We start from the raw sequence: 24,376 nt of genomic DNA on the forward strand, positions 1-24,376 counted from the left end.
GTGCCACTCAGCCACCCTCCAGAAGGTGAACCCAGACCAAGCCTGTGGTCATGAGTCCCCACACCTGTGAGATGCAGACGCCCTGGGTCAGGGATGTTTCTCGGACTTGACTGGGCGTAAGAATCACCAGGAAAGCCCGACAATGTCGATCCCGGGACTCTGTCTCCAGGATTCTGATTCCACCATGGGACCCAAGATTATACATTTCTCCTAAGTGCCCAGGTGATGCTGGTCCTGTTACCCCACAGATGGCGTTTTGAGTAGCGTAGGACTCCAATGCTATCCCCCGTTCCTGCCCGGATGCTCTCCAGACCCCACCTGGAAGAGAAGGCTCTTAGACTTCATCAGCAGCTGTGCTGCCATGCACCCCTGCCAGCAGTAGGGGAGCCCCGTAGCTCTGCCTCCTGGCAGCATTCACGCTGTTTCGCAGTTACCATCCTAACAGGTATGTCTCTCCTGGCATCTGCATCTGCCTTTCACTAATAACGATGAATGCCTTTTCATGTCCTGACATGACTTCCAAGTGTCATTTTTAGGAAAGTGTCTGTTCAAATCTTCGGCCCACTTTTTATGAGGTTGTTTGTTTTCTTGTTCATGAGTGTTGAGAGCTTTTTGTATATTCTGGATACAAGTTCTTTGTCAGTTAAATGTTTGGCTGCAACCTCGTTTCCAGAGGATGGTTTTTCTAGTAGTCATGTATGGATGTGAGAGTTGGACCATAAAGAAGGCTGAATGCCAAAAAATTGATGCTTTTGAACTGTGGTGCTAGAGAAGACTCCTGAGAGTCCACTGGACTGCAAAAAGATCAAACCAGTCAATCCTAAAGGAGATCAATCCTGAATACTCATTGGAAGGACTGATGCTAAAGCTGAAGCTCCAATACTTTGGCCAACTGATGCAAAGAGCTGACTCACTGGAAAAGACCCTGATGCTGGGAAAGAGTGAGGGCAAAAGAAGAGGGTGACAGAGGATGAGATGGTTGGATGGCATCACCGACTCAATGGACATGAGTTTGGGCAAACTCCGAGAGATGGTGAAGGACAGGGAAGCCTGGCATGCTGCAATCCACGGGGTCGCAAAGAGTCAGACACAACTTAGTGACTGAGCAACATTTTCAGACGAAGGCCCAGGACCCAAGGGTTTGTCTCTGGGTACCTCAAAGTCACGGTCATTTATTTTAAAACAAATCTGCACTGGCGACCACTCAGTGGTGTGGTCAGAGCACTGAGGCCAGGTCTGGGGAAACTGGAAGAGTCAGTAGGGCGGAATCTTGGGCATCTGAGAGGCGCCAATGAGTCCAGTTTAAGAAGAAAAAGAAACGAAAGTGCCGGGAGGAGAGGCCACGGCAGGCCCACTCTGTCCAGGGCGGCAGTCGCCGGCCCCAGGCGGCCAGTGAGCATGCGGCCTGTGGCACGTGAGGCAGAAGAACCATGCTCTTTATTTCATTCCATTTTAATTTCAACACTGATACAGGATTCAATTACTGGGCACCTCTTAAGTGTGTTTAGTCAACTTTTGCATGCGAACCTACTTTTCAAACTGTTTTGTGAAGTCTAAACACAAGTCAGATATTGCTGGTTAAAGGGTAATGTTCAGGCTGAGATGTGCTGCAATTGAAAAGCACACGCCATATTTCAGAGACTTCACAGGAAGAACTTAAGCTATGTCACCCATGGCTTTCGACGGATTCCATGTTGAAATGATGATATTTTGCACCTATTGGGTTAAAAGAAATGCATTTTTAAAATTCCTTCCCCCTGTGTTTTAATGAGGCAAGGAGACAGTTTTGGGTTAGCTACGTGGTTCACAGGCTTCCCTGGTGGCTCAGACGGTAAAGAATCTGCCCACAACGTGGGAGACCCAGGTTCAATCCCTGGGTCAGGAAGATCCCCTGGAGGAGGGCATGGCAACCTACCTCAGTATTCTTGCCTGGAGAATCCCATGGACAGAGGAGCCTGGCAGGCCGCAGCACATGGAGATGCAGAGTCAGACACGACTGAAGCAACGGCACACACGCACGCGGTTCACGCTAGGGTACTCTGGGTCTAAGGTCAGATCTGCTCGAGGAGCCGGAGCAGAAGCCCAGAGTGCTGACAGCGTGTGCTCACGGCCTGGCACACACCTGCCCCAGCCCGGGCGTCCAGAGGTCAGGAAGGAGGCCACGCCCAGTCACGTGGAACAGAGCCATTCAGGCGGGCCGGGTGGAAAGACTGGGAGCATCAACACCTGCGGTGCGCATATACACACACGTACACACACATGTACACACACCTCCTTCGGACCCGCCCTGTTGGGCAGGCAGCTGTCCCCTCAAGGCAGAGAATGCAAAATCTTGACCATTTTTTAAAAATGTGGTTCTAGAAAGATGTGGGAAGAAAATCAGATCCTGAGAACACCCTGATTCTCCCCGCTCCCAAATGAGACGGAGCTCCTTCTGCAGGGGATGAGGAAAGGCCCAGCGGAGGATGTGCCCAGGGCTCTGAGAGGGGTCCTGCAGCCCACCCTCCTTGGGCAATAAGGGCACGAGAAGCCCCGAGAGACTGGACACCTGAGGAGAGATGGAACCCAGGGAGCGGGTATGTGGAGGCTCACGGTGCCGACAGGGAGGAAGCTGGCAGCAGGGCAGAGGTTAGACCATGCCGCGAGCCGACCGGCGCGAAGGAAACACTCCCCCCAGAGGACGGGCACCTCCGGGCCGGGCACCGAGAGCAGACGGATCAGGAGTGACACAGTTCCCTGCAGGGGCACCGGAGCGGGCGTGGGGCAACGTGCGCCAGCTGCCCCCCCAGTGCGGTAAGGCCCCGCTGTTGCTGTTTGATCACTAAGCCCTGTCTGACTCTTCGCGACCCCGCGGACTGCAGCCCACAAGCTCCTCTGTCCATGGGATTTCCCAGGCAAGAATCCTGGAGTGGGCTGCCTTTCCTTCTCCAGGGCATCTTCCTGACACAGGGACCAACCCCCGTCTCCTGCACTGGCCACTGAGCCACCAGGGAAGCCTGCAAGTCCCCACAAACCCCAAGAATGTAGCTGCCACTTCAGGTGAAGGAAGGGCAAAGGGACACCCCCAAACTGTATGAGTTCAAATGACCGTGTTTACCTGGAACTGGCCAAGGTGACGTTATCTGCTGGCAGTGAGAATAATGGCTCCGTGGCCATGGGGCTGAGTTACAGAAACACACAGGCCTGCTTTTCCTCACCTGAGGCTGAGCAGTAGGAAATGCATGCCCGCTGCCCACGTGACCACTTCCTCCCCACAAGGCCAGGAAGCTTCCAGATCTCAGCCATGTGGCTGAAGGCAGGAGTGGCTGGACCCCTGGGGCTTAGAACCCCGGGCTAAGTAAGCCCTCACAATGGGAACAGGGCCAGCTGCCTCAGAGGTGTGCAGGAAGGCTGATACCACTTCTCAGGCCCAGCTGAGGGTCCAGGGAGGGCAGCCCAGGTCGGGGGCATTGGGCAGCTGATGAGAGCCCTTGCACAAGCAGCCTTCCCTGAACGGCCAAGGCCAAGGCTGTGGGCAGGGGCAGTGGGCAGTGGCAGGGCTGCTGGGTGTCTGGAAGTGACGGCCACAGACCTCCCAGGTCTGGCTCCAGCACCCACTCCCCAAGGCCATCCTGCTTCCTCACCTACAGCTGCCCCAGGCTAGAGGAGGAGGCCTCTCAGCCCAGCCCTCGAAGCTGGGCACAGCTGTCTGGTCCTGCAGGAGGGACTCCGGGCGCTAATGAGCACGAATGGTCGCCTGGAGATCCCGTGTCTCCGGCTCACCGATGACATTGCCTCCGCCCTCTGCGGCTGCAGTTCTGGAGCCCCGCGCTGGGGTTCCTGGTGTGGTGTGAGCGACACCTGGTGGTTACAAGTGGGAACTGCAAGTCATGTTCTCCGGGGTACCAGGGACCAACCCCGCAGCCCGGACTCTATCCTCTATGGGCCACGGTGAGACCACCCCTGAGCACCTGCCTGAGGACTTCGCACAGAGGCAGCAAGGTACAGCTCCCACTCAGGTGGCATTCATCCACCACCCCCCCAAACCCATATTCAGTGTCCTCTCCATGGAGGGCATTTGGGGTAGAGGTGTGCCTGGCTTCATGGAGCTCACACCACCTTGGGGGAGGTAGAGAAGCATAAAGGCAGGGCTTTTCACATGCTGTTCCCTCAGCTGCAGTGTCTTTCCCACCTCACCCCCCTGACAAATCCCAGGGACCCTTTACAGCCAAACTCAAGCGTCACCACTTCCATGAAGCCTACCCGGATACTCCACGGGCAGAATCGGCCCCCTTGCCCCTCCCCATGTTACTCATGCACCTTGTATGGACTCTTCCAGAAGGAAAGCGCGTCGGGTGTGCGTGAGCACTGGACCTGGAGCTTGTGAGGCCTCGTGTCCGACCCCGACTGCCGCTTCCTGACTCTGCCTCCTTGAGCAACTTTCCTACCCTCAGTTTCCTCACCCGTGAAAAACGGGGCTTGTAGTAGCACGCATCTCCTGGACGCAAATGTTTAATTCTTTCATGTCAGTAAAGTGCTCAACACCCAAAAACCATGTAAGCTGCAGTGGGTATCGATCTTGCTGTTGCAGTTGGTATTGGTATTGATACTGGCATTGCGTCCCGAGGCCAGACAAGCCTCTGTTTATTGTCTGGCTTCCCTGTGAGACTCTGAATCTTATGTTGGAGGGGGGCCTTTACCTGTTACCCTCTAGTTGTGGCCTGGACCTCCAGGCTGGAGGCAGATACCCCCAAGCAGCAGCAGCAAAGGGGGTGAGAAGTCTTCTCAGGGCTGAAGAGGTGGCCAAAATGCTGTCCTGCTCCCCACCCCTCCATCTGGCCCCTCCCTCCACCCCCCTACCCCCCCACCCCCATCCCTCCACTCCTCCACCACTCCCCCACCCCTCCACCCCACCCCCTCCTTGGTCCACAGAGAGGGAGGAGGAGAAGCCCCCCCCACCACAAGCACAAGGCAAGGCCTGGCTGCTTTGCATGGTCAGGATGAGTGTGCGACTGGATTTGAGGCTGACGTTCTGGATTCAACCAAACGGGCCTTTCCATTGCTCAGAAGTACCGGGGAATGACGGAGTCTGCCCTAGGAATGGACAGGAAGAGAGGCTGGAAAGAGTGGGCTGGACAGGGTGAATCACAGCGGGAAAGACGGAACCATTTCCTGTGCCTTCCCGAAGGGCTCGGAGCAAGCTGGTGCCCGACCTGTCTCAGCGGAGGCCGGCTCACGCCCCGCCCCGCCCCCGCCCCCGCCCCCGCCCCGCCCCCACCCCGGCCTGGGCATCCCCTGAAGCTCTTGGCCGTGGACGCCTCCCTCACCCCCCAACCCCCGCCCCGAGCCCCTGCACGGAAGTGCTTGGTTTGAACCTCGGCTGTCCCCTTCCGGAGACTCTGAGGCCTTTGCAAACAAGGGCCCCGCATTGTCCTGTTGCACTGGACCCTGCACACTGGGCCGCCCTCCGGAGTCGGCTCCGCCCTCCAAGGTCACAGCCGGTGAATGAACCCACCCCTCACGCCCCAGGGGCCCCCTGCCCGCCGCTCCCCACAGCACCTTCGGGGGGTCCCTGAGGCAGTAACAAGCAACCCCAGAATCTTTCTTACTGTGATGCAGTAGCAAACACATTGAACACGCTGGGCTGAGTTTATTTGGAAGGTCCCTGCCCGTAAGTCTGGAGTTTTCAGAGGATGTATTTATGTTAGTGATACCAAACTTCACTGCACTATCATCAGAGCACATAGTCTATGTGACACCAAGCCTTTAAAACATGCTGAAACTTATTTTGTGGCATACTATGTGATCCGTTTGTGAAAATGTTTCTTGAATTTGAGCACAATAGTCTCTAATTATTGGTAGATGACATATATAGATCTATAGATATAGATCAAAGAAGGCAATGGCAACCCACTCCAGTACTCTTGCCTGGCAAATCCCATGGACAGAGGAGCCTGGTGGGCTGCAGTCCATGGGGTCGCTAGGAGTCGGGCACAACTGAGTGACTTCACTTTCACTTTTCACTTTCATGCATTGGAGAAGGAAATGGCAACCCACGCCAGTGTTCTTGCCTGGGGAATCCCAGGGACGGGGGAGCCTGGTGGGCTGCCGTCTATGGGGTCGCACAGAGTCGGACACGACTGAAGTGACTTAGCAGCAGCAGCATGGATATAGACATGCATGCATGCTAAGTCACTTCAGTCGTGTCCGACTGTGCGACCTCATGGACTGCAGCCTGCCAGGTTTCTCTGTCCATAGGATTTTCCAGGCAAGAACACTGGAGTGGGTTGCCTTGCCCTCTTCCAGGGGATCTTCTCTCCCGGGGATTGAACCTACTTCTCTTATGTATCCTGCATTGGCAAGTGGGTCTTCACCGCAAGGAAGCCCATATGTGGATATGTGTACATATAATTTTTTTAGGTCAGACTTGTTCCTTGTTGCTTCAGTGATCTAATGAGTATAACAAGCCACTTCACAACTTAGAGGATTAACGCATTTTATTTGGTTGTGATTCTGCAGTCTGGGTGGGTCTCAGCCGGGCAGTCCTCCTTGTCCTTCCAGTGGCTGGGTTCAGCCGCATGCTACTGAGGGTTTGGCTCAGCTGGGGGGGCAGGGGCTCTTTCCAAGTCGCATGGCCTTTATCTTTTTCAGTGGGCTCTGCAGCCACCGGAAAAGCAGGTGGGCTTCTAAAGTGGCAGCCCAGGACTCCAGAAGCACAAAGCAGGAGGCTTTCTTGAAACTTAAACCTGGAACTGGCGGAATATCACCTCTGCCAAACGAGATTCAAGCAGAAGAAGAACCAAGAGAAGTAGTTCGTTCAGGGGCTACTAATGCGGCAGACCAGGCTCCCCTGGAGGCTCAGACAGCAAAGGGCCTGCCTACAATGCAGGGAACGCGAATCTGATCCCTGGGTGGGGAAGATCCCCTGGAGAAAGGAATGGCGACCCACTCTAGTATTCTTGCCTAGAGAATCCCATGGACAGAGGAGCCTGGGAAGCTAGTCCATGGGTCACAAAGAGCGGGATACGACTGAGCGACTAACACACACACACACACACACACAAACACAATACCACAGATTACCACAACTGTATTCTTCAACTGCATCAACCACTAATTACTAAAAGAGGCCTGTTTAGTTCAGTCGCTCAGTCGTGTCCGACTCTTTGCGACCCCATGAATTGCAGCACGCCAGGCCTCCCTGTCCATCACCAATTCCCAGAGTTCACTCAGACTCACTTCCATCGAGTCGGTGATGCCATCCAGCCATCTCATCCTCTGTCATCCCCTTCTCCTCCTGCTCCCAATCCCTCCCAGCATCAGAGTCTTTTACAATGAGTCAACTCTTCGCATGAGGCGGCCAAAATATTGGAGTTTCAGCTTTAGCATCATTCCTTCCAAAGAACACCCAGGGCTGATCTCCTTCAGAATGGACTGGTTGGATCTCCTTGCAATCCAAGGGACTCTCAAGAGTCTTCTCCAACACCACAGTTCAAAAGCATCAATTCTTCAGCGCTCAGCTTTCTTCACAGTCCAACTCTCACATCCATACATGACCACTGGAAAAACCATAGCCTTGACTAGATGGACCTTTGTTGGCAAAGTAATGTCTCTGCTTTTGAATATGCTATCTAGGTTGGTCATAACTTTCCTTCCAAGGAGTAAGCGTCTTTTAATTTCATGGCTGCAGTCAGCGTCTGCAGTGATTTTAGAGCCCCCCAAAATAAAGTCTGACACTGTTTCCACTGTTTCCCCATCTATTTCCCATGAAGTGATGGGACCTGATGCCATGATCTTCGTTTTCTGAATGTTGAGCTTGAAGCCAACTTTTTCACTCTCCTCTTTCACTTTCATCAAGAGGCTTTTTAGCTTCTCTTCACTTTCTGCCATAAGGGTGGTGTCATCTGCATATCTGAGGTTATTGATATTTCTCCCGGCAATCTTGATTCCAGCTTGTGCTTCTTCCAGCCCAGCGTTTCTCACGATGTACTCTGCATATAAGTTAAATAAGCAGGGTGACAATATAAAGCCTTGACGTACTCCTTTTCCTCTTTGGAACCAGTCTGTTGTTCCATGTCCAGTTCTAACTGTTGCTTCCTGACCTGAAGTAACAGTTAAGTTTCTCAAGAGGTAGGTCAGGTGGTCTGGTATTCCCATCTCTTTCAGAATTTTCCACAGCTTATTGTGATCCACACAGTCAAAGGCTTTGGCATAGTCAATAAAGCAGAAATAGATGTTTTTCTGGAACTCTCTTGCTTTTTCCATGATCCAGTGGACATTGGCAATTTGATCTCTGGTTCCTCTGCCTTTTCTAAAACCAGCTTGAACATCTGGAAGTTCACGGTTCACGTATTGCTGAAGCCTGGCTTGGAGAATTTTGAGCATGACTTTACTAGCGTGTGAGACGAGTGCAATTGTGCGGTAGTTTGAGCATTCTTTGGCGTTGCCTTTCTTTGGCGGCAACGATGCTCAGAGCACGGCCGAGGGGGCGTGCTACCCCACGTCCAAGCTCAGGGGCGGCGGCTGAGAGGAGGCCTATTTAACCCACACCTGAATCTGAGCAATCACGGTGGATTCCTCAGTTTCTCCTTGAGATTTGGTGAATTTCTTCCCTTATATATTTGAGGCTATGCATTTCTTTAAAATAACTTTTATTTATATGTGCGTTTCTTGGGGCTGTGCTGAGTCTTTCTTGTGACGAGCAGGGGCCACTCTCTGGCTGCAGTGCGTGGGCCTCTCACTGCAGGCTTCTCTTGCTGGGGAGCTCTGGCCCGAGGGTGCTCGGGCTTCGGTAGCTGGGGCTCCCGGGCTCTAGCGCAGGCTCAGTAACTGTCTCATACGGGCTTAGCTGCCCTGAGGTGTGTAGGGTCCTCCTGGACTAGGAATCGAACCCGCGCCTCCTGCATCCCCTGGCAGGTGGATTCCTTGTGACTGAGCCGCCTGGGAAACCCCACCGTTTCTTTTCATCATGGTCCTTCCTTTGGGGGTTGTTTTTGCTTCTTCCTGAAGGACATCAGATCACCAGGGCTGCCATAATAAAGTGCCACAGACAAGGGGGCTTGACAACAGAAATGAGTTTTCTCAAAATTCTGGCGGCCAGAAGTCTGAAATCAAGGGGTTGGCAGAGCTGGTTTCTTCTGCGGCCTGTCTCCCTGGCTTGTGAATGGTCATCTGCTTCCTGTGTCATGCTTCTGTAAATTTCCTCGTCTTGTAACGACCTCAGCCACCTTGGATCAAGGCCCACCCTAAGGACCTCATTGGAACTTAATCACTCTTTAAGGCCCCATCTCCAGGTACAGCCAGCGTCTGAGGTCCTGGGGGTCAGAACCTCAACATGTGTATTTCAGGGAGGAGATACAATTCAGCCCATAGCATACATTTGTAGTATAAAATAATCTTCTATTTTTATTTGTTTGAAATGCCCTTATTGTCTCCACTTTCTCAAAAGGTATTTTTACTGGCTTTGCAATTCTAGGTTAGTGGTTATTTTTTCCCTCGATGTTTTTAAGGTATTATTTCCCATGGGACTTGCACTTTGGTCCTGAGGCGTCCGCTCTTCATTTCTGTTGCTTCTTCGAAGATTCCGAGAGATAGTGCACACAAAATGCTTAGAACAGTGCCTGGGCTTGGGTAGCTAGCGTATAAATAGTAGCTACTGGGAATTCCCTGGCAGTCCAGTGGCTGGGACTCTGCACTTTCATTGCTGAGGGCCCAGGTTCAATCCTTAGTCCGGGAACTAAGATCCTGCAAGTCACGTGGTGCAGTCCAAAAAAAAATTTTTTTAAGTAGCTATTATAACTTTCTCTCTGGAAGCCTTCAAGATCTTCTCTTTGTCTCTGATGTCCTTGAACTGAATTCATGGTAGTGTATCTTGGTCTGGATTTCTTCTTATCAAGTTAAGCATTTCATGGCACGTGTCAACTTAAAATTCTCAGCCATTATCACTTTAAATATTGCCTCTGCCTCACTCTCTCTATCCCCTTCCCGGACTCTAGCAGGTGCATGTTCGATATTGTTCCTCTGCCTTTCCTGTTTCTCTCTTATACTGTGTGTCTTTGTCTACGTTGGATTTAAGGTAATTTTTTCAGATCTATATTCCAGTTTATTCTCTTCATCTGTTTCTTAATCTGCAACATATCTATTAAATACCTATTTAAGTCATTATATTTCTTTATTTTTAGATGTTTTGTTTGGTTCTTTTTCACACCTACCCGAACATTTTTAATATTCTCTTATTGTGGCTGTCATTGTTCAGTTGCTAATTCATGTCCAATTCTTTGCGACTCCATGGACTGCAGCACCCCAGGCTCACCTATCCTTCACTGTCTCCCAGAGTTTTGTAAGATTCGTGTCCATTGACTTGGTGATGCTATCTCACCATCTCATCTCGTCAAATCCCCAACTGAGGTGCTAAGTTGCTTCAGGTGTGTTTGACTCTTTGGGACCCTATGGACCATAGCCTGCCAGGTTCCTCTGTCCATGGGATTCTTCAGGTGAGAATACTGGAGTGGGTTGCCATTTTCTTCTCCAGGGGATCTGCCCAACCCAGGGATCCAACCAACAGTCTCTTATGTCTCCTGCATTGGAGGGCAGGTTCTTTAATACTAGCGCCACCTGGGAAGTCCACCCCAACTGGGTAACATAAGCCAATGACAACCAATCACGAACAGCTAACTAGACTTTAAGCTGTAGCCAACCAAACAATTTCTTTGCTTCCCACTTTCTATGTTTCCCCTGGCTCCCTTCTGCAGAGTGCTCCCCACTGGGTTATTAGAATCGACTTTTGCTCAAATCCTCTCAATTTTTTTTTTTTTAAATATGCCTTCGTTTATCTTTTAACAGATCATGGCTCCAATCACCTGGAGATCAAGAGATACCTGAGCTCCTTCCTGGAGGTTTGACTCACAATAGCGCTGGAACAGGTAAGAATTAGTAATAAGATCAGCTAACACTTAGCAAGAACTTGCTTGGGTCCAGGCACGGTGCTGTGCTTTACAAGTTCAAGTTCTCAGCTTACATCTTCACAATCACCCGAGATAGTTGCTATTTAAGGACCCTATTTTATAGAGGAAGAAATTAAAGCTAAAAATGGAGGGAGGAGGGGGGTAAGCTGCCTAAAAGGTTATGTAACCTTTTGGGTCGACAGGAGATTCCATCTCAGACCCAGCAATTCCAGACCCCATCACTGTGTTACATGGCTTTTTTTTTTGGGTGGGGGGGGGGGGGTTCCTGGTGATTTTGATGATCAGCTAAAAAGCCGCCCCGAGGCCCACGACACTCTTTAAAAGATGCCATCTGTTTGCAAAGTTTGACCCATCCCCCACCTAGTGTTTCTGAAAAGAACAGCTTTCTCTCTAAACCTAAGACGAGCAGCTGGACCTCTTATCTACATTCCCCAGCGTTCATGCAACGCCGAGTCCGCTTCGCGAGCGTGTGGGTCTCACAGGTTGACCCAGTCTGGGAACCCAAGACACACTCCCTCTGTACACCTGGCACTTCTGGTCCCGCCCTGTTTCGCGATATCGCCAATCCTAAGCCCGTTCTTCGTGATTGACGTGGCCCCAGAGCAGTTCTAATTGGCCATGGTGGTCCGCCGCTCCGCCCCCCAGACGACCCCGCCTCCCTTTCATTCTGAAAGAAAGAACCTCGGTCCCGGGAGCCCAATGAGAAGCGCCCCCACCCCAAAGGTCCCGCCTCTTTGGGCGCCGGCCCCGCCCCCAGGGCCGGGGAGATGCCCGCCTCTCGGAGCGCCGCGGCCCAATCGGAAGGCGCGCCCGTCCGGACGGACGGCAGCCAGCCCAATCCCCGGGCCTCGGGCCGCGTCGTCCCGCCCCCGCGCCGGGCCGAGCGGCGGGCGAGAGCGGGCCTCGGGGCGGCGGCGGCGGCGGACGCGGCCTGAGGGAGCGGCCGGCTGCCGCCTCGCCCGCCGCGGGGTCCATGGCCTGAGCGGCCATGTCCGGCGTGGTGCGGACCCTCAGCCGCTGCCTGCTGCCGGCCGAGGCCGGCGGGGCCCGCGAGCGCAGGGCGGGCGGCGGCGGGGCCCGCGACGCGGAGCGCGAGGCGCGGCGGCGCAGCCGGGACATCGACGCGGGGCTGGCCCGCGAGCGGCGCGCCGTGCGGCGCCTCGTCAAGATCCTGCTGCTGGGCGCGGGCGAGAGCGGCAAGTCCACCTTCCTCAAGCAGATGCGCATCATCCACGGCCGCGAGTTCGACCAGAAGGCGCTGCTCGAGTTCCGCGACACCATCTTCGACAACATCCTCAAGGTGCGCGCTCCCCGCCCGCACACCTGCGCCCAGGTGCGCGCCGGCGCGTTCCCCGGGCCTCGGCGCCCCGGCGGGGACCCCGGGCCGCTCCTGGGGCGCCGGCCGGGGGTGCGCGCCGCGTCTCCCCGACGGCCGCGGGCCTTCGCCTCTGCTCTCCTGGGGTGGGGGGTTCGGGGGCTCTTGGAAGGGGGAAGCCGACTCCTCGTGGGGCGTCGGAGGGCCGAGGGCTTCAGAAGCGGGAGGGCCTTTCCTGGGCTCGGGGTGCCATCCTTGCCCCGCCTTCCCAGTTCAGTTCAGAAGAGCGCTGTAGACGGGGCAGGAAACCGGCCGCAAGTCTCTCCTTTTAGACTGTTTACTAGGAAAATTTCCAACGTGTACAGCGTAGAGAAAAATAGCAGGAACAGTGGGTCCCCGGGCCCCTCCTCAGAACCTGAGCAGTGTCTATGGAGCCGGCGCCATCGACCTGTACCCCTCCCTGTTCCCCCCACCCCGGCGAGTTTCAAGCAAATCCCAGACATTGTATAGATTCATTAGAAAAGGTTTGTTGACAGAGCTCCAAGACAAGCATCCGGTGGTTGTGTTTGCTCTTTTTTTTTTAAATGGTGTTCTATCAAACTAAAAAGTAAAAACTCCTTAATATGGTCAAATATCCAGCCTGTGTGCAGACAGCCTACATTGCCACAGAACTGCTGTGTTTGTTGAGGATGTAAGTTAGATCTTGCCTTACAGTTATTAAGATGCCTCTCCGGCGCTGTTTCTTCTCCAGGTGCTCCCTTCCGTTGCTTCCTTTCTGTGGTTTGCTCTCTGTTTGGAGGCGGAGGGGGGAGCGTACAGTTGACCACGGTTCCCCTCCTGTTTTGTGCTCTGCGTGAGTTTGTGCAGAAGGGCCCCGGAGGAATTCTGGAGAAAACTGATGACAAGGGGAAAATAGTCTCCCCTGTGCCTAGACTAAGGTCATTTCCTTTTTTTTTTCCCCCTCATAGGGTCTTACTCTCCCTCTGTTTGCCCCTTCACCTACCCGCTCCCCGGCCCATTTTGGGAAAACCAAATCGCAGGTATGAGGAAAGTTGTCTCAAAACAGAGGTAGAGGAGGCTTGTCCCAGAATCCTCCCTGGAGACGCCGGGCTCTAAATTTAGCAGAGAACTGTGGAAACCCATTGGTACACATCTTTCCCTTCACCCACGAGGACGCTCCGGGCCTTGAGGACGAGTGGCTCCAAGCCGAGCCCTGGAACCTGGGGCTCCCCGCCTCCAGGCCCGCATGAGTGGTCTCGCACCAGTGTTCCCACGTGATGGATTTGTTAGTGAAACGTCTCTTGTGGATAGAAATAGCTCTTTTAGGGTCCTGCCGGGAAGAGAGTCATTTGAATGATAAAACATGCCTCTCCTTTTCACCTCTTTCAAAAGCCTCTCTGTGAGTCAGAGCTCTGGCCCAATACTTCATAAACTTTAAAGGCTAGGTGCCCAGTATGATTCAGGGGATTAACTGTGTTTAAAATTCTCCTCATCTTCTGGGGTAAAGTGCGCTCGATTTTCTTTGTCACAGAGCTCGATTTTACTTCTGTGGCTTTTCGGACCTCTGAACCAAGTCGGTTATGAGATTTGGCTGATCGACTCCCGGTTTCTCTCGACTCGCAGAGAAACTGCTTAGAAACATAGAATCTTAAAATCTAAATGAGTGTATTAAGACTCTTTTAGAAAACTCAGTTTTAGCTTTACCCACTACATATAAACACTAACTTTTACAAACTTCCCTATCAACAAGAAATAAAATTTGTTAAGCAGTATCCTGTTTTCCTTGTCAGTTTTTTTTTTCCTTTTCTAATTGTAGTTCCATATTAAACTCACTTCATCTGTTTTGACCATTTCAGTAAGTAGTTAGCAATTCATCTTTCACTCTAAAACCAGTAATTACCACTACCCCCCGTCCCATTTTTATTTGGACAGATCACTTTGTGAAGGTACTTTTTAAATAAATTGCTTTGTAGAGGCTCTAGTAGCAGATATTTGAATCATAACTCTTCAGAATAATATTTGTGTCTACAAATAGAGTTCATGTTAACAGGCTATTTTTAAAGCACTAGCTATGTGCTGGGCCTTTTCATATATGGCTTTTAATTTTCATAATGCTTCAAATGGCATTGTCCATTTAGCCAGTGGGGAAATTGAAAACAGATTGAAGTCTACATGAAGTTAGGTACCTCGTTAACAGGTGGCGGAGCTGGGAACTGAACCCTGTCTTTTTAAAATTAAACTTTTAATACTGAGATAATTGCAGCATCCTGTCATAATAGCTCCTGCATACCCTTTAACCAGCTCCCCCACATGGTGAGGTTTTGTAGAACCAGCACAATAATAGCACAGCCAAGAAGCCGGTGTTGAGAAAGTGAAGATGCCGCGCCCCCGTCACAGTGAGCCGTCCTCCCGTCGTCTTTTCTAGTCACTGCCACCCTTCGCCCTCTCCCTGTCCTGGCAGCAACTGATCTTTTCTCCAATTCTGTGATTTCATGATTTCAAGAATATGATATAGATGGAATCTTGCAAGATGTGACCTTTCGGAATTGTCTTTTATCACTCAGCATAATTCCCTAGAGTTGGTGTGTGTCCACAATTTATAGTCCCTGCCTTTTGATTGCTGTGAGTAAAGAACCCGCCTGCCAGCGCAGGAGACAGAGGAGATCCTGGTTCGATCCCTGGGTCAGAAAGATCCCCTGGAGAAGGAAATGGCCACCCTCTCCAGTACTCTGGCCTGGGAAATCCCACGGGCAGAGGGGCCTGGCGGGCTACAGTCCACGGGGTCAGACACGACGGAGCGCGCGTGCACTCACGGGGAGGGTTCGCCCCCGTTCACCGTTTGACCGTCTGCCCTTGGAGGGCGTCTGGGCTGCTTCCAGTTTCTGCCTGTCATGAGTGAATCTGCTGTGAACGTCGTGCACATGTGTTTGTAAGCGTGAATCTTCGTGCATCCCGGACGAATGCCCGAGAGTGCAGGTGCTCAGCTGTGTGGTAGCTGCGGGTTTCGTTTTATAAGAAGCCACCAAGCTGTTTCTGGAGTGGCGGGATTGTTTTCTTCCCCACCAGCAGCGGGTGAGACAGTGATCCGGCTTTCCTGCGTCCTTGCCAGCATCTGGTGGTGGTGTTACTCCTTGTTTCAGCCTTGTGATGGGCTGTTACTCCTTGTGATAGGTGTGGAAGCACTGGATCACTGCCGCTCTGATTTGCATTTCCCTGGCGCCTAGCGAAGTTGAGCGTCTTTCCCGTGCTCATTTGGCCGCTGTATACTCTCTCTGGTGAAAGGTCTCTTCATGCTTCTCATCGTCTAGTCGCTCAGTTGTGTCCAGCTCTTTGGTGACCAGATGGACTGTAGCCTGCCAGGTTCCTCTGTCCATGGGATTTCCCAGGCAGGAATCCTGAAATGGGTTGCCATTTCCTCCTCCAGGGGTCTTTCCAACCCGGCGATCGAACCTGCATTTCTTGCGTTGGTAGGCAGATTCTTTACTGCTGAGCCTCCGTTTTGTCATCAGGTTCCTTGTTTCTTTATGGTTGAGTTGTGAGAGTTCTTTATGTATTCTGGATGCTACTCCTTTGTGAACTATGTGGTTTGTGAAAAGTTTCTCCCAGTCCGTAGCTTGTCTTCTCATCCTTTTTGACAAAGTCTTTCGCAGAGTAAACGGGATCCCCTGGTGGCTCCGTCAGTAAAGAGTGTCTGCAGTGCAAGAGACATGGGTTCAGTCGCTGGGTTGGGAAGATCCCCTGGAGGAGGAAATGGCAACCCACTCCAGTAGTCTTGTCTGGAGAGTTCCATGGACGGAGGAGGAGCCTGGTGGGCTACAGTCCATGGGGTCTCCAAAAAGTCAGACATGACTGACTGACTAACACTTTCACTTTTCACAGAGTAAAAGCTTTTAATTTTGATGAGGCCCAGCTTATCAATTTTTCCTGTTTATGGATCATGCTTTTGGTGTCGTCTAAGAATTCTTTGCCTAATAACCCTAGGTCCCAAAGATTTTCTCCTTTTTTTTATCTTAATTTTGTAGTTATACGTTTTACTTTGAAGTCCCTGACCCATTTTGAGCTAATTTTTGTACAAGGTTGAGGTTGAGATTGAGGTTTTTTGACTCTCTGTTCTTTTCTCTGTGGCTGTCCAGTTGTTCTGGGATTGTCTGTTGAAAAGACTGTCTGTCCCTCCTCCACTGAGTTGCTCTTGCTCCCCTGTGAACAGTCAAGTGGGCATTTTGTGTGGGTCTGTTTCTGGGTTTTCCATTCTGTTCAGTGATCTGTGTGGCGCCTCTTCTCCCAGGGTCATTGCATGCTGATGGCAGTAGCTATATAGAAGACATAATATCAAAGCGATTTCTCCCACCTCATTTTTTTCAAGATGGTTTGAGCTATTCTAGGATCTGTGCCTTTCCTATAATTTTAGAGTAAGCTTTCCTATGTCTGTTAAAAACAACAACAACAAAACCTTGCTGTTATTTTGATCGCATTTGCATTAAACCATGTGTCAGTCCGGGGAGAATTGACATGTCTCCTATATTGAGTTTTCCAGTTAATGAACATGTTCTGTCCTCATTTATTTAGGTTGTCTTTGGTTTTTTTCATCAGTGTTTTGCACTTATCGACAAACATGTCCTGAACACATTTTGTTACCTTTATGCTCAAGTGTTTCATTTTCTTTAGAGCGGCTGTGACACTGTGCTTGTGTTTCCAGTTTCCGCATGCTCATTGTCAGTATAGAGAGTAGGGCTGATTCTGTGTCTCAATTGTGTCCCGTGACGTTGCTAAATACACTTGGTGGTTCTAAGAGCTTTTCTATAGATTATTTGGGATTTTCCATGTAGAGAAACGTTGGGCTGGAAGAAGCACAAGCTGGAATCAAGATTGCCAGGAGAAATATCAATAACCTCAGATGTGCAGATGACACCACCCTTATGGCAGAAAGTGAAGAGGAACTAAAAAGCCTCTTGATGAAAGTGAAAGAGGAGAGTGAAAAGGTTGGCTTAAAGCTTGGCATTCAGAAAACGAAGATCATGGCATCAGGTCCCATCAGTTCATGGGAAATAGATGGGGAAACAGTGGAAACAGTGTCAGACTTTATTTTGGGGGGGCTCCAAAATCTCTGCAGATGGTGATTGCAGCCATGAAATTAAAAGACGCTTACTCCTTGGAAGAAAAGTTATGACCAACCTAGATAGCATATTCAAAAGCAGACATTACTTTGCCAACAAAGGTCGGTCTAGTCAAGGCTATGGTTTTTCCTGTGGTCCTGTATGGATGTGAGAGTTGGACTGTGAAGAAGGCTGAGCGCTGAAGAATTGATGCTTTTGAACTGTGGTGTTGGAGAAGACTCTTGTGAGTCCCTTGGATTGCAAGGAGATCCAACCTGTCCATTCTGAAGATCAACCCTGGGATTTCTTTGGAAGGAATGATGCTAAAGCTGAAGCTCCAGTACTTTGGCCATCTGATGCGAAGAGTTGACTCATTGGAAAAGACTCTGATGCTGGGAGGGATTGGGGGCAGGAGGAGAAGGGGACGACAGAGGATGAGATGGCTGAATGGCATCACTGCTCGATGGACACGAGTCTGAGTGAACTCCGGGAGTTGGTGATGGACAGGGAGGCCTGGCGTGCTGCGATTCATGGGGTCGCAAAGAGTCGGACACGACTGAGCGACTGCACTGAACTGCAGTTATCTGCAGATAGGGGTGCTTATTTCTCCTCTCCCTACAGGTATGCCTTTCTTTCTCTTTCTTGCTGTACTGCAGTGGCTAGGACTTGGAGAGAGGTGAGGGGAGGCTTCCGGCTCCTTCCTGGTCCTGGCGATTTGCCTTCTCTCTGTCCTGTCAGTCCCCTTTCTAGAGGCTTGTCACTTTACCAATTCGTTTTCCCCCCAAAGAACCAGCTTTTTGTCATTGATTTTTCTTCTGTTTCCAACTTCATTTATTTCTGCTTTTTAGTATTTTTTTTCTACTTCCTTTGATTTTATTTTGCTCTTTTTAAAAATTTTCTAGAAGTAGAGATTTATTTGAGACTGCTTCTCTCTGCTAACATGAACGTTTTCAGCGCTGTGCCTGTCTCCCTCAGCACTGCGTTAGCTGTGTCCACGTGGTCTGGTATGTGGTTTTTTAGTTTGTATCCAGTTCCGCGTGTATTTTTGCTCTTTTTGAGATCGCTTCTTTGGCCCACAGGTTGTTTAGAAGTGCGTTGCAGTTTCCAAGAGTTTGGAGATTTTCCCGTCAGCTTTCTGTCCTTGATTTCTGTGACTCCATGACGGTCAGAGGATGTACCGTGGATGGTTTCAGCCCCTGTGAATTTGCTGGGGTTTGTTCTGTGACCCAGAACATGGGCTGTCTCGGGGTGCGCGCTTCGGGCGTGTGTCGGTGAGTGACCCGCGGGTGCCTGGGAGAGCAGGGTGAGCTTGGGGCTTTCTGCGTGTGCTGACTGCTCAGTCGGCTGAAGGCGGTGTTGAGCGCTGTGTGGTTGCTGGCGTTGCTTTTTAGTAGCTCTGTCCTTGCTGAGAGTGAGGTGTTGGAGTCGCCGGCTGTCACTGTCGTTTCCCTCTCAGTTCTGCTGGTCCCTGCGTCCCGTGTTCTGCGAGTGTGTTGTGTGGCGCGCAGACGCTCAGGGTGGCTGTGTCCTCCTGATGGGCCGGTCTCCTTGTGTAAGGGCCCCGTTCGGTCTCCGCTCCGCAGTCTGCTGCAGCAGCTCTTCTCACAGGGCCGCTCTCTTTCCTGGTGTGTGTTTGCCATCCTTTGGCTTGTGTTGCTTGAACACGACTGACTCTTTGTGGCCCTGTGGACTGCAGCCCGCCAGGCTCCCCTGTCCATGGGGTTCTCCAGGCCAGAATACTGGAGTGGGTAGCCTTTCCCTTCTCCAGGGGATCTTCCCAACCCAGGGATCTACCCCAGGTCTCCCGCATCGCAGGTGGATTCTTTACCAGCTGAGCCACAAGGGAAGCCCAAGAATCCTGGAGTGGGGAGCCTGTCCCTTCTCCAGCGGATCTTCCTGACCCAGGAATTGAACCAGGGCCTTCCGCATTGCAGGCGGATTCTTTACCAGCTGAGCTACCAGGGGAGCCCCTACCCTTGTATATTCTGGGCTTTGTTCCTGCTCTTTCTTGCCTTCCTGTGAGTTATTTGCATACGTTTTAGGTTTCCGTCTTGATTGATTTTGGAGTGTGTCGGTTCTGTGGTGGCGTCACTCTCTAGGTGGCTGCTGCAAGCTTACAGTAGGCTGTGTAGCTTACCCGAATCTACTGGACACTGTTCCACAGCTGTAAGTGAAGTGTGGGAACTTCATTCCTGTTTAGATCCCTCTGCCCTCCCACTTGTAGGATATCAGTGTTCTTAAGTGATTCTTGTACTTTGGGCACCTCATCAGATGGTTTCACTTCGGTCATCAGTGTGGTTTAAGAAACTCGCGAGAAGCAGAGGCTGTTATATTCGCACCTGTTCTTGCCTGCTCTGTGTTCTTCCCTTGCTGACGTCTCCTAAGCCTTCTTCTGTTCCCTCTCCTTTCTGTCTGGAGAAGTTTCCTGTAGCCATTCTGTGAGCATGGATTTGCCTGCAACAAAGTCTCTTCGGTTTTCTTTGTCCACGAATGTCTTTATTTCACCTTTAACCTTGAAGAACGTCTTTGCTAGCAACTGGATTCACAGCTGACACTTATTTTCTCTTAGTACTTGAAAAATGTGCCACATTCTTCCGGCTTCCATGGTTTCAGACGAGAAGTCAAGCCTTTCGGGTTACTCTTCCCGTCAGTACACGCCTCATGACTCTCCAGACGATTTTAAGATTTTCCCTTTGTCTCTGCTTTCCAGAAGTTTCACTATGGTTTGTCTGGATGTAGGTTTCTTTCAGCTTATTGTATTTAGGCTATGCTCAGCTTCTGGGGGCTTCCCTGCTGGCTCAGTGGGTAAAGAATCTGCCTGCAGTGCAGGAGACCCGGGGTTGATCCCTGGTCTGGGAAGACCCTCTGAGGAAGGAAGTGGCAACCCGCTCCAGTATTCTTGCCTGGAGAATCCCGTGCACACGGGAGGCTGGTGGGCTACAGCCCACGGGACGGTGAAGAGCTGGACGCAGCCGAGCGACTGGCACTCCAGCTGCTTGAATCTGTATATTTATGTCTTTTGCCAAAATTGGGTTGTTTTTCATCATCATTTCTTCAAATACTTGTGCAGTCTTGCTGTTTTTTCCTTTCCCCCTGGGACTCTGGGAATAGGTGTTTGCCTTCCTTCCTGACGACCAGGTCCCTGAGGCCCTTCTGCCTTGTGGAGTGGGGTCCTGACCTCAGCTCTCCCTAGACCTGGCTGACACCAGGGAAGTGGGAGTCAGTAATGGCCATTGGCCCAGCTCCCTACGGAGCCTGGTTGGGGTGGAAGCTTAGCTCCCCGCCAGCACTGCCCTGCGCGGGCCGGGGTCGGAGCACCTCCTGGATTTCTCAGCAGGGCCTGGGGGTGAGATCCCCCCTTGGTCCCACCAGCAGCTCTTCCTGGTGGCTGCCTGGAATGTTCGCCTGGTTCCCAGGGACTGGAGGGGGATGTGAAAGGTCGCTTTCCTCTCATCCCCGCTGAAACCCCCGAGGAGGATGTATGCCGTTTTTCTGTTAGTTTCTGCCTGGCGTCGAGTGGGTGTCTTCTGCTGTGAGGCCACCCTCTTCCTGGCCCTTTGGCTGGGGACACTGGCTGCCTCTTGGCTTTTCCAGCTCTGGGGACACTGCCTGCCTCTTGGCTTTTCCGGCTTGGGGGCGCCTACAGCTCCCTGTCCTGGGTGGGCGGGGACCGTTGGGACACGTGGGGGCTCCCTGCCACATCCCTCCTCAAGTCTGGGGCCCCAGACAGCCTGCCTCCTCCTTCCCACCCCCTTTCCTGGGTCGTGTCTAGAGCGTTTTCTGCGTGTAGCAGAGAGGGCCCGAGGGGAGCAGAGCTCCTGTGTCTCGGCCGAGCTGGAGTCCGCCTCCTCCTGGTCTTTCCGTGCTGGGTTCGGGCTCTTCCTTGGCGATCACAGCTGTGCCTGAATCTGACCCCTGTCCCCATGCTATGGGGCTGTGGATGATTTGAACCTACTAGTTGCTTTGACTTCTGTAAATACTGCACGTAAGACTTCCTCATCTTGTTATTTTTATAATCTTTAAGATGCTCACCTGTCACTTCCTGAGTGGGCTGTCCTAAACGTTCGCGTAATTAGTGTTCCAGAACCTGCGCAGGCACAGCTCTGGTGCTGACATGCGCCTCAGTGAATGTGTGGACGCCCCAGACCAGCGTGGCTCTATCTCACCGTGCTTCCCACCCCCGAACCTGTGACGTCAGGAGCCATTTTTGATTGCCAGATTTCCCGTCCAGTTAGAGGTGAATACAGTGTGTTAGCTGCGGGAAGGTCCTTTGTTCCGTGGATTGGGAATCGTACCCAGAATCTCATGGGTATATCATTTAACTGCGAGAAGGTGGACCTTCCTTAAAGGTGGACCTTCCTTGTAAATTTACATATTGATAGTTTTAAAACGTTCTGAAGAATGGGATTATTAGAACCTGTGGCCTTTTGTTGGCACTGATACAGAAGACTTCAGTTCAGCCAGGGGTTTGGGCTGTATACCTGAGGGTTTGTGCTCCGTGCTGATAGGAAGGGAATGTTTAGTGACGAGCTCGGTGCGGGCCCTCTCGAGAGCTGGGCAGACGGTGCTCTCGTGACTGGCGTGTGTGAGGGACTCGTGGGAGGCAGCCCCGCAGTGACCAGGGCAGGTGAGCTCCAGCTGAGGTGTCGGGAAAGCCGCCACGGGGGCGTGATGTGAGCTGGCCCCTAAGGGCCCCACAGGATCCCAGCGGGTGGAGAGCTCACCGCTGAGACTGTCCGCGTGCGCTCCGTGGGTCTGTCGGTTAAGACGGGGTTCTGGTAGGCCGAGCTGTTAAAGCACGAGTGTGGCAGCGAGACAGAACCATCTAGTGCCAAGGACTGGTCACGATGCCAGCCCGCTAGAGACCTCTGGTCACGCGATAGCTGAACGCTAACCCTCCTTGCTAGGGAGTTCCTTTGTGTGCATACAGCTTCAAGGAGCCCCCTGGACATAGTAGGTCCCAGTTGTGGGTCGAGGTATGCTCTGAGGTCTCCAGTTTGAGGACTTCTGTTGAGGAATGGATGCCGAGCCTGCGTTGCGTTTTGTGAATCCCTTATTTTCATCATTAGAGGCTCACTGTGCTGTTGCCTTTCTGTCGGGGCCGATGGGGCTTTGAAGAAGCCTCCCCTGCTGTCCTGGGTTTTTAAGCTCTTCGAAACTCCGGGCCTGCAGTCTCTCCTCTCGGCTTCAGAAGCACCAGTCGGGCTTGACGCTGCAGTGGGTCTGCGTGAGAGCAGGAACCCAGATGTGCTTCTGGGGTCTAGAGGAACAGTCTGGATTTATTGCTTTGTTGGCAGGTTGCACTTAAATAAGGAAGTCTACTTTTGCATGTGGGCACATGTGGTTTGTCCTTCAGCAATGTCAAACAAACAAAAACAGCAACATCATTCTCCATTGGTTAAAGAGACGCCGCCTCTGGCCGTTGTCGGAGGCTCCAGGGCACACGGACAGTGGCTTTTCCCCGCCTGTTTGCAGGACGCAGTGTCTGGGCTTCAGCCGCCGGACCCGTGTGGTTCGGGAGACAGCCGTGCTCGTGCCAGACCGCGTCCATGGCAGCTCGCCATGGTTTTTTGTTGTTGTGGTTGAGAATGGGGACATGGGTCTTATCTGTTTTAGATGGAACTGAAGATCTAAACTGAAGCCTTACCTGGAGATCTAATTATAGGGTGATCTTCAAAGAAGCTAATGTTGTATGATGGACGTGATGCTTCACTCCCGTTCCCTGAAGGGCAGTGCCGTCCCTTAGAGACAGGCTGGTTTGGTTCATGTTGTAACTACTATAGTTTGCAGTTAAACAAAAGCAGCCTAGTCCTCTTCACATCTTGCCAAGTGTGCTGGAGAAGGGGGACGCAGAGGATGAGATGCATGGCGTTACCGACCCAATGGACGTGAATCTGAGCAAACTCCTGGAGAGAGTGAAGGACAGGGAAGCCTGGCGTGCCGCGACTGCGTGGGGTTGCAAAGAATCGGACGCGACTGGGTGACGGAACGGCGACCGCAGAGCGCTGGACAAAGAGCCGCCTGGTTTGAGCGCGTTGCCCTCTTAGAGGAGCAGGACACGGAGAACAGTCGCTGGCGTGCGGCAGGTTCGTCTTTCGAGTCTGTCTTTTGTGCAGCAGGATATTTGTCTCACGTGGGGACACATGTTAGGGAAGGTCCAGCTACTTTGGTTTATGGAATGGAAGACAGTTTGCATGCTGCCTTCACGTATCAGGTACAGAAGCCGTTGCTTCTGTGTTGGCGTGGTGAACGGAATCGTTGGAACGCGTGCTTTGGAGGTGCGGCATCAGAGGGCCGTAAAGGAACAGTTGTCCGTCCTGAGAGTGTTCGCAGGTGGACAGCAGGCAGCAGGGGAGCAGCCCTGCCCTGTCCCGGGCGCCAAGGGCAGGGAGATGACCCCGGCCCCGCTTTGTTCGGGAAGTTCAGGCCGGGCGCCAAGGGCAGGGAGATGACCCTGGCCCCACTTTGTTCGGGAAGTTCAGGCCAAGCAGACAGCCCCTCTCTCCACACCTAGGCATCTGCTTCACTGTCCAGTCTGAGAGCCGCTGGCCACTGCCCCAGCTTTGTCACATGGCCCCGTTAGACTCAGCAGTGAAGGCTGGCCTCGATGAGTAGTCAGCGCACCAGGCCGGAGGTGGTCAAACGACTGGGTAACCCTGAGCAGAAGCTGTAAGCCACGGGAACATACAGGCGCGAGAATTTGTGCTAATATTGTCATTACCGGAGTGTCGTGGTGATCGTGCGTGGCGTGGATTCCGCCGAACCCTCAAGTGCTATCTGAGGCTGTTAGTGGAGGTGCCTGCTGTGTCCGGGAAGGTGAGGTTAGAGGTGTGGGCCACTGGAAGCCTGCACCCGTCACTCCAGGCCGAACCCTTTGTGCCGCACGCCTGACGGCAAGTCCTCCGTTCCCGGTGTTTCTCTACTCGGTTGGCATCTGGGGAGATGGGAAGCCCAGGGGAGGGCAGGGCAGGAGAGGGGACATCACTACTCAAGTCAGCGGAAGGACCCGGAGCCCCAGCCCGGGT

The 24,376-nt window shown here is 52.3% G+C and overlaps 1 protein-coding gene across 3 annotated transcripts in view; it reads left to right on the top strand.

Annotated features, from left to right (window-relative positions):
* GNA12 (G protein subunit alpha 12) overlaps nucleotides 11,896-24,376 on the top strand; it is a 73,386-nt gene continuing 60,905 nt past the window's right edge. The window contains exon 1 of one of the 3 annotated variants that reach the window (XM_018040570.1): nucleotides 11,896-12,276. In XM_018040570.1, coding sequence (XP_017896059.1) covers nucleotides 11,932-12,276 — 345 coding nt within the window. In that variant the 5' untranslated portion in view covers nucleotides 11,896-11,931. The remainder of the gene's footprint in view (nucleotides 12,277-24,376) is intronic. The other 2 variants (XM_018040572.1, XM_018040571.1) reach the window with 2 other exon arrangements.

This window comes from Capra hircus, chromosome 25 (genome assembly GCF_001704415.2).
Source record: "Capra hircus breed San Clemente chromosome 25, ASM170441v1, whole genome shotgun sequence".
Lineage (NCBI taxonomy): Eukaryota > Metazoa > Chordata > Mammalia > Artiodactyla > Bovidae > Capra > Capra hircus.